The sequence below is a fragment of the Aegilops tauschii genome, chromosome 2, assembly GCF_002575655.3.
Source record: "Aegilops tauschii subsp. strangulata cultivar AL8/78 chromosome 2, Aet v6.0, whole genome shotgun sequence".
In the NCBI taxonomy this organism is placed as follows: Eukaryota; Viridiplantae; Streptophyta; class Magnoliopsida; order Poales; family Poaceae; genus Aegilops; species Aegilops tauschii.
Genome location: NC_053036.3, coordinates 11,088,694 through 11,099,399, shown reverse-complemented (window position 1 = coordinate 11,099,399; position 10,706 = coordinate 11,088,694). Strand labels below are relative to the sequence as shown.

The 10,706-nt window shown below is 44.3% G+C and overlaps 1 protein-coding gene across 1 annotated transcript; it reads right to left on the bottom strand.

Annotated features, from left to right (window-relative positions):
- Positions 1-211: 211 nt before the first annotated feature.
- Positions 212-2,663, bottom strand: LOC123497009 (G-type lectin S-receptor-like serine/threonine-protein kinase At2g19130). The gene is made up of 3 exons (XM_073509471.1): positions 2,455-2,663; positions 1,457-2,162; positions 212-1,117 (listed from the first exon to the last, which is right to left on the bottom strand). Exons 1-3 carry the CDS (start codon positions 2,661-2,663, stop codon positions 212-214), a joined length of 1,821 nt encoding a protein of 606 aa, XP_073365572.1.
- Between the last annotated feature and the right edge of the window lie 8,043 nt (positions 2,664-10,706).

Sequence of the window (10,706 nt, the reverse complement as noted above, 5' to 3'; positions counted from 1 at the left end):
TGACAGGTTGATACAATTGGCGATACATGACAAACCTAGCTACACAGATACATTTGGCTGCCCTACTAGTTTGTACGATAATAGAGACTAAACTTCAAGACATGTATTTTGCAGTATCAATCACTATGGAAAAGTTTGTATGAAGGGTAACTTCTCAGCTCAGTTATTACAACCCTGCTGAAATTTGAACTTCTGCTTACATGGATTATATTCAAGTTGTAGAAGAGCTTCCTGATATAGCTTGAAGCAATCTTGGCACGGGGGGCATATCAAGCTCAACTAGACCCTCGAGAACCTGAACCACTTCGCCCATTGTCGGACGATCAAAGTCATGATCTTGAATGCACCAACATGCAGCTTTGCAAGCTCTTTCAACCTCCTCCACGTTGATGTCACCACGTAATTGTTGATCGACCAAAGTCCTCACATCTCCCTCAAGAAGCTTAAGTGCAGCTTGCACAGGAAAATAAACATCATGATCACAATTGCTTGTACATTCTTGAGGTGATGAGTTCCTCCTTCCAGACATGATTTCTAGCAGTACCATCCCATAGCTGTAAACATCAACTTTTTGTGTAATAGCCACCCCACTAATCCATTCAGGTGCAAGGTATCCTATGGTTCCTCTCATTGTTGTCAGAACTCGACTAAAGTTCCTTCCCATAAGTTTTGCCATCCCAAAATCTGCAATTTTAGGAACAAGCGCCGCATCGAGAAGTATGTTTTCTGGCTTAATATCACAATGTATTATGCAGTCATGACAACTCTCATGCAAGTAGGACAATCCTTTCGCAACACCGATGGCAATTCGGAACCTTGTACTCCAATCTAGCATAGAGTCGTTGCCTTGGAATATATGGACATCAAGAGAACGATTTGCCATGTGTTCGTAAACAAGCATCCTTCTATCACCTTCACAGCAAAAACCAATCAGTTTGACTAAGTTGACATGTTGGATCATTCCAATTGTGCTGACCTCAGCCCTAAACTGTTTCTCTCCTTGGCGTGCACCATCAAGCATCTTCACTGCTATGGTAGTCGAGTCACGCAGAATCCCCTTAAATACAGAGCCAAAACCACCTACACCTAGCTTCTCTGAGAAATTTTTAGTTGCATGCTGCAAATCAACATAGTTAAATGCTATAACTCCACATCCACCTTCAGTGTTGCTCGGGGGATGAGAACACCACATACTTTTCCCCTTCCAAATCATCAATAGCATCACCAACAAACCGAAAGCACCAACAGTGGGACCGATGATCATTCTTTTATTTCCTTTTATGTTGTTTCCCCAAGTTTGCACCTCTCCAGCAGCAAGACGAAGGAAAAGAATCTCCCCGTCACTATTGACTGTGCCATTATTGTACTGCTTTACATTAATAAGCTGGCCATGCCAGATAGAACAGCCACTCTTACCATAGGAGTACGCAGTGCATGAGCAGTTTCTTAGACAAACCTGCATGCACTCTTGTCCACTCTCAATTGTTTCCATCCTACGTGCATAATATGGTAATCTAACACTATGTATGGGAAAGAACTGGTCAGTTATTCCAGTTGTGTTACTTTTGTTGCTGTTGCAATGTTCTAGTGGAGTATTTCTCATGCATCCACCTCTTCTATCATCCAGCACCCAGTCCTCTGGTGACTTCACGGAGAACCCATTCATGCAGTTACACAAAGAAAGTGCATTGTCATTGCAGACCGTGAAAGGCCCGCAAACGGCGAAAACATCGCATGGAGCCCTGGGTTGGACATATATGGTTTCCCAATCTTGCAAGCTATCAAGCCAAAGAAGTTGCTTGGTAAGACCAGAGACGTCAAGGAAGCAGATGGTGATCATTGTTGGATTCGTCGGGGTGTAAGTGAAGTACTCCTCTTCGTCATTGTCGATGAAATTGGTGTGGAGAAAGTTACTGCCTGACATCTCCGGCACCAAATTGAAGTACCACCCCATCCATTCCCCCGTGGAGAAGTACGCCATGGATGAATTACAAAGTTTAACAAAGTATTGTGGATCACCAGTGGGGTCTATCTCCATGCAATATAGGCCGGGAGCTGGATCTATCAGATTCTTTCGAAACAAGACTGTATTTTTGGCCAGTAACCTTGTTCCGGCCAATCCTTGCGCCGGGGAGGAAAACATCTGTTGGGTGATCAAAGCTCTGCCACCATACGATGGACGGGTTCGAGGCGTCTTTTATGACAAGGCTACCATCGTCTGAGAGCGCCGCCATGATGGTAGTATTTTTGTTAGCTGTTCTTCTACCTTTGGCTGCTATTATTTGACTGGTCCAGATTATGGATTTAGTCGCATGATTTAAGATGACAAGATTGCCATCCCTTGAGATTCTAAGCTTGGACAGTCTAAACTTGGGCTCAGTGATTGGTTTCTCTCTGTTAGCAATCCACACAGGAGTGAACTTTGGGATCTTGTTGAACCATATACCTACATACCTGTTGGGCAAGGTGGTGTTGTCTGAGGAAGACTTACTGCTGCCTGATGTGAAGAAGCCCAACGCGAACTTGCCATTCTTTGAGATGAGCCTGTTGCCACCGCTGAGCTCTTGGCCTTCTGTCAGGATGCTGCTCCCATTTGCTGCAGAAGAGCACGCCACCGGAGGAACTGATATGGTAAGCACGAAGAGAATGGAAAAATGAAGCATGGTGGGTTGAAATTTGTTTTGATGAATCTTTCTGATATCTGGAGATTAAGATATGAATATATGTTATATATATAGGATGTAGTAACCGTCGTGGTAAATATGGTAGTGGAGAAGTTTCCATCTGTTCAACAAGTTTTGACGGACGATTTTACTCTGCCGGTCAAGTTTGGCATTGCTGTAAAAAGTACAGAAAGGGAATTCTCAACTGGATGCGACCGGAAATTTTGGAAAATTTCTAAACATAATTTATATTTCAAATGCATGTTGTGTGCACACTAAAAGCTTTTATTAAAAAGTTGTGTATTTGTTTTCACAGATAATGGTGAGAGGTTAATAAAAGATCACCATATTTTATTGGTATAAGACACATACAAAATCATTTTTCTGCACAAAATAAAATGATAGTCTACACAATATTCCAGAATCAAGATCCAACCTTTTTAGGAAGCTTTTTGTATCATGCTGGTGGGTTTTCTCCAGGGCAGAGAATAATAATTTGGCAGGAAGGACCCTGAGACACACGGCAACCAATTAAGTGGAAACAAATGCGCCACTTAATCAAGTTTTGACTACCTTTTTTTAGGAGAAGTTTTGACGAGTGACGGTCAGTTGAGGCAAATAACAGTGAAAGGTTAATATAGCAACCAAACAAGGAAACAGTGATCGTGATGTTTTTATTAGAAAATGTTTATTTGTTTGCTGTAACAAATAATGGGTGAGAGGTTAATACTTTTTTGCGAGAAAGTGAGAGGTTAATACCGCAACAAATATAGTACATCATTTTTTTCGTATAGGACAAAAATAAGCATACACTTTTCACACACCCCGCAAAAAAACATATGTTTTTCTCACAATAAAATTGTGATTCAACTGAACACTCCAGCCTAAATATATATTTTTGGCAATGTTTTAGATTTGCCACTATGTTGTATCCAGGGAGCAACATAGAAAAGCATTTGGCAGCTAAGCATTACCGACAGGATCCTATGACACGGCAGATAAATGGAAACAAATGCGCCTCTTAATTAGTCAAGTGTTGACTAACTTTTTGGTTGGAGGAGAAAATTTGCCTAGTGAGGGTCAGTTAAGGCAAGACCTCCTAGTGCCAGTCAATTTAGTTTGGCATCATAGTCTTTAACTAGAGAAAGAGGACCTAGTATGCCTGGTGACCCGGTCCTTCTAGAACTTCCCAGAACTGAAGTATGCCCTGGGACCCGGTCCTTCTAGAACTTCCCAGAACTGAAGTTGTACCAGTACTTACCAGAACTGAATTTGGCGTCAGTGAATATGCTTTTCTCATAGCAGAACCGGGAGATACAGTACAGTCGGCTGTCCAGCTTAGACCTGAACAACAAGGAAACAGTGATGGTGATGCTCAAACAGTGATTGTTAGAATTAGCTTTGTTTATCTGAAAGAAATTGTTTTGTCTTGAATAAGAAGCAGTGTATGATGTTGCGCTGATATATGTTGTCATTAACTCATTATCATATTCTATGCAATATAAATTTTGTAGTAGTAGATTCAGTCCAAAGCATGTTACAGAACTTGAAAAAAAAGCATGCTATACCGACCACGCCCTCCGAACGCGAGCAGCCTCCGGTTACAACGGAGGGGGCGGGCTGTGTGGCTGGTCGTCGGAAACCTCCCATGGCTGGAGATGAAACTCTGCCAATACTAGTTGGTGGGGACATTAATATTATTCGGAGGAGAGATGAAAAAAACAATGATAATTTTGATGGGCGTTGGTCCATAATGTTTAATATGATTATCGAGAGTCTTAATTTGAGAGAAATTGAGCTCACCGGTAGATAATTTACATGGGTCAATTAGTTGTCCACCCCGACTTATGAGAAGTTGGATATGGTTCTCGCTAGTGCCGAATGGGAACAAAAATACCCATTGGTGTCGTTTCAGCGATGCAGAGAACGATCTCAGATCACACACCCCTTCTTGTAGACTCAGGAGAGGCTACACACATTGCGAACAAGAATGCTTTCTCTTTCGAACTAGGTTTGTCGTGGTTTTGTCACGACAGATGTCCTAGAGAAAGGACTTAGTCGTGGAGCCATCGCTACGGGTTAGTTTAAAGGGGTTAAAGCGGACAAGGGACGCAAGAGAGTTTTATACTAGTTCGTCCCCTTACGATAAAGGTAAAAGCCTACCTCTAGTTGTGATGGAATTGATGGGGTTTCGATGACCAGGGAGCGAATACGCTTTGCCTGAGTCTCGAGTTGTTGTCTGTTGTTCCTGAACCGTCGCCGGGTCGTCCCCTTATATACATGGGTTGACGCCCGTCCGGTTTACAGAATCCCAAGACCGGCTCATAATCATGTCCGGCTCGGTCTCTGCTACTTCTATATTACAACACAAGTTCACATATCAACGCCGGTTTATGTCTACATGCCTTAAACCGGCTTTGGGCCCTGGGCCTTCATAAAGCGTCACCGTCTGTCTTTATGGACTTCAGATACAGATGAACGACTTATAGGGTTAACCCGGCCTCTCCTGGCCGGTTTATGCCCAGTGGTAATATCCCCAACATTAGGCCCCAGATTGATTTGAACTGGTTCATGTCAATCCTCAATACTTAAGAAAACTTCTTCTTCAACATCTTCACATAATCTTGTAAACCGCCGTGACATCATCTTCTAGGACCATGATAAACTGCCGTGACGTCACCTGTTTCTTTTAAAACTGTGTATAATTCATCTTCATTAATGAGCCTCCGACAATCGAGGCGACAACTCCGCCTCATATCCAAAAATTCGGCTCCCCGATTTTCGCGCCTGACGTTTATCTTTCTGCCCTTATAAATAGGGCCAGGGGGTCTTTTCATTTCCCCCCTCGTGCCTCTTCGCGTCATCGTCATCCTCACGACGCCCGAATCTTCGACCTCGGCCGCCGCTGTCAACCTTCGACTGCTACACCAACCTTGGCCGCTGCATCGACCTGAACGTACCAGAGCTCCTCCGCGCGCCGCCGCTGCTCAACAGCCTCAGTAAGTCTCCCCTTTCTCTTACCATAGATCTGCACTTAGGGTTTCTGTCGTTCATCAATGTTCGTCGCCGCCCTTCTTTATCCTTATTTATATCCATGGATTAGATCCAAAAACCACATAGATCTCGCGCGGTAGTAGTTTTAGCACCTGTTTGATATCCAACTCATCTCAACTTGGTGAACTTTTAGTACGCTGGAAATTAGGTCAGAATATATTTTGTTTTTCCAACACGCGGTAGATCTGAAATTACCATGGCCAGATGTGAAACTTGTTTCTTCCTTCACTTATACATAAGGAGTACCAGATTGGGCGGTTTAACTTCATATACAAAATGATGACCCAGTAGATACCATTAGTCCCCTGTTGAACCGCCAATGCATTCATCATTGTACTGTTTCCATTGTCAGACTCCGGTTTACGAATATTCAATTCCGGTTTATCAATATGCTTGTATCCTTATACCGCTGTATAATTGTCCACGGTCAATCTTAAACCGGCAATAACCATGTTTCAGATTTCCATTGCCATGGCCAAGCAAGTCTATGAATGTAATTGGGCTCCTTCTCGAGTAACCGAAGAACAATTAAACAATCTTGTTAAAACAGGCGCTTTAGCCAAGAAAGATGTCATCCACTGGAGGGTCCCTGGCCCGGAAAGTCCTCCTACATCCAAGGACGGAGAGGTAGTCATGTTTGCTGATCATCTCGGATGAGGTTTTAGTCCTCCCGGTTCAAACAATTTCCGGGATGTACTGGCCAATTTTCAGCTGCACCCTCAAGACATCGGTCCCAATTCTGTGACCAACATCTGCCACTTCCAAGTCTTCTGTGAGGTTTATCTGCAAGAGGAACCTACAGTCAAACTGTTTAGGGATTTCTTTCACCTAAACCGTCGCACAGAGTTCTCGGATGGACCCAATACGGAACTGGACAGAATGGCGGTTCAGAAAAGGAAAGAAGTCACCTTCCCTCATCCCAAACTCCACAGTCACCCCAAAGAGTGGAACCAGACTTGGTTTTATTGCATGGATACATCTCCACCTGATGAAAACCCCCTGCCGGGTTACCGCCCTGAACGCCTGAGCAACACACATCCTTTTCCTCAGAGGTTGACTGCAAGAGAAAGGGCCACTATGCTCCTCAATTATCAAAGCTTAGAGCCTTCATGGCAAACGGTTTGACAGGAGTTGATCTTGCTCGTTGTTCGATAAGCTGGAGTATTCTGCCCTTAAGCCGGCGCTCCGGTTTGATGTGTGAGTATACAGGGAGTTTGGAAGATGCTCAGCGGCACACTGACATTCAGCTTACAGATGCAGAGGTCACTGAGGCTGTAAAAAAGATACTGAACGAACCGGAGGCTGTTTGTGCCCAAACCGGACTACTCCCTTTCTGCACCTTCAACAAACCACCAGCTGTAAGAATCATATAATCTTTTTATCTGAAGTTGCTTCTTTCCAAATATTTTCTGAAAGTGTGATTATTTCTGACAGGGTGATGATCCGTTCTGGAACAAGAAACCATCACAAGACAAACCGGCGAAGCCGCAAGACAAACCGGTCAAGCCAGTTCGTCCAAAGACCAAGGTTGTTAAAGAACCTGCCAAGAGAAGGACCACTGCATCCTCCGACCTACCAGCTGATGACGATGTGGGTAATCCGGAACCAGAGGTAGAACTTGACTCTCTTGGTTCATTTTTCGTACATCTCATTAACAATGATTATTATCAGGACGACGCTGAAGGCAGTCATGCTGAGGACGTAGAGGTAACCATTCTTTCCTCCGATTCAGATCCTTTGCCAACATCAAAAATCCATCAAGCAAACCGGAAAGTAAAATTTTCTCACCCTCTTGCTTACTTGGACCCAAACTTTCTTTTGAAGACGCAGCAGCACGAGGCTCGCCGTACAACCCGGCACAGCGGCCAGGTAGTTACCTCTGCCGGTTTACCGAACGGTCCAGTTCGGAAACGCCAATCAGAGGTCTCTTATCCCATTGATACTTCATGCCCAAAAGCAGGTTGTTTCCGCCAGCCTCTTAATCCGTCTGATTCAAATTATCAGGGTATTTCTCACTCATCCTCTGGCGAGTCATCGGCCACACAGCTTCCAGCCCTCAAAACAGTTCCTGGGTGAGCTATGCACGTGTCTTTATTCTTGATGTGTTATCTTTACATACTTTACTGATCCTTATGTCTATCTTTTCTCAGCGCCAAGCCAAGACCCAGCAAGAAGGCTCGGTTAAGCAAACCGGCTGATGATAATGTAGCTGCTGAACCGGAAACAACTCCAGATCCGGAAGAAACCGACGCTGACGCCATGCTTAATGATCCGCCGCCTCAAGACCATGACTTCCTTGCCGAACAAGTGCAAGTTGACGCTACAAGCCGTGCAGACCGGCCAACCAGCCCTGTTCGAACTGATGATAAACCGGTGAGTCCAGTTAAAGATACTGACAAACCGCCAACTCCAGTGAAGGCTGCTGATGACCAAGATGATGACATTATGATTACTGGCACTGGGCACACCACTCCTGGCAATCCTGTTGCTTTGTCAAAACATACTGCCAAGGATGAGCTCTCTGCTATCGGCAAAGGCAAATGGAATGCCGATTTATCAAGCTACGCCCATCTCAATGCTCAAGACATTCACTCTGGCTTCTTGAACCGTCTGTATACCAGCCGTGACTATGAAGCTAGTTTGGTAAACTTGATGAAGGAGTGATATGAGGTAACTCCTATTTTTCTCTTTTGTCCAATTGTAGTTTATCAACTCCTAGTAGCCCCCAAGTAACGATTTATGATATCAATCTAAACCGGGACTTAGTAACAATTTCATGTTTGCAACAATGCACCTTAACTTCACTGATGTAGCCCCCAAGGGCCAGTTTAACTTTATAAAGATGAACCGGGACTTTGTAGAAGAATTCCCATAGCAGCATTTCATGAGCAAATACACATTAGCCCCCAAGTGCCAAGCTTAATACTTGTATTGTGCTTGGGACTTGTAAAAATTTCTGATAAAGAGCAAATATGCATTAGCCCCCAAGTACTAAGGGCATAACTTGTTATGCGCTTGGTACTTCAAATATGTACTGTCAACTCATTATATATATGTCTCTTTATAGGCTGAACTGAGCAAGAAGGAAAGCCAAACCGCTGATCTGCAAGAGAACCTCAAGTCCCAACAAGCCGAAACTTCCAAGGCAAAAGGTGAGCTGAGGAGCGCCTTAGCCACTATGGAAAAACTAAAGGAGAGCTTCACCAAGGAGCGGGTGGATTGGGAGACTGAAAAATCCGCTTTGATAAAAAGGGCTGAAAACGCAGAAGCCGCTCTTAAACCGGTGGTTGATGAACTGACCGGCGTAAAGCGGCAGATTCATGCCATGACTGCTGCTGTGTTCGGTAAACATCTTTTCCGTAATACTTTCAACATATCTTTCCCATGTGTTGTCAGCTTATTGATGTGTGCAATGGTGCAGGAACTCACATTAGCCATCTGGGCTCTGACGTACAGAAGAAATTGAAAGCGGCCTATACTCTGATAAAGCAGCTGTATACCGGCACACAGCGAATTATCTGCACCGCTTCACACAATAAACCTCCTCCAACATTGATCAAGGACACCTTAGAAAGCCTATCCATGCTGCCTGCCTGGGTTGAAGAACTAAAGAAAGCTGCGGTAAGGGCCGGAGCTCTGACCGCTCTAACCCGGGCAAAGGCGTGGGTGCCTGATCTTGATCCGGTGGACGTGGCTAAAGGCTTCCCACACTTAAAAGAAGACAGATCAGAATTTGGCCAGGAAGATCTCCGCGCCATAAACCGGGAAGTACGTCCACTGGCTTGTCAATTGGCTGAAGAAGTTGATCTCTCATACTATCAGGCAAGTTATGATGATAAGAACAGACGAGTTGCGGTGCCAATTCCAGAAGAGCAAAATATTATCCCTCCAATCCGTAAGCACACTTATGCCCCTGATATTGAACCGTCAACCCTTATAAGCGACGAACCTGTGTTCCAAGCTTTAACTGGGCTCGACTGGACAACTGTTGACTTCCAGCCGCTGGGTAGAGACGAAGAAGATGAACCGGTGCAAGATGATCCGCAGCCGTCAGGTCAAGTTGATAAGCAATCATACTCCGAGGGCCGGTTTAGCCTTCCACTTGCTGCAATGCTTATTGAGAAACAATTATCCCTTTGGGCACTAAAACGCCTTGTAATAGGCTAGTTAAAACACTTGGTCTGTTATGCCTTCGTGCATATTTATCTGCGACTGATGCGTGTTAATCCGCCATGCTTAAGATACAACGTTTATAATCCATAGCTATTTATTCAAATTGTTCCTGCAGATAAGAAGCTTAAAGCACCCTGGCGGTTTACCACTGGGCGGGTCATGATACCCAAATATATACATGACCAAGGTTTATAACCAAATATGGAAATATATGATACCTGTGACCTATAGGCATAGTGTTGGCTGACCAACTTTGTAATGAGGGTAATAACCCTAATCTGGAGTAAAAGAAACTCCTGTTATATGATGCCGGTTTACAATAAAACCACTCCGGGTTGTGATAAACACCGGTTTATTCCATACTGGTGACTTTGAGTCAAAACCAGACCAGGCTGATAGTCTCCGGATTATGACTTGATCATGTACTGACAACTTGTAGTTGACAGCCTAACCGGGTTGATAAACACCGGTTTGAAAACATCACCAATCTTATCAAAAGAAAGAGAAACTTAGCAAAAGGCAAATAAAATCGTTGTAGTCGAGGCTTTTCACGGGCTGCCAGGACCTAAATTCGATAGTAAAAAATCTCCAAACAACATTGTGAACTGTGCTCAGTAGGTGCCTATGTTTGGGCTGTTGTTTTACAACACTCTCTTTGGCCCCGATTGATGTGGCTTTGAGCCGATCAAGAGGTGTGACTGTGGTTCGGATACGACCAAGCCCCCAAGTGATGCTGTGGCATTGCGCCGATCAAGAGGTGTAGCTATGGTTCGGGTACGACCACGCCCCCAAGTGATGCTGTGGCATTGCGCCGAT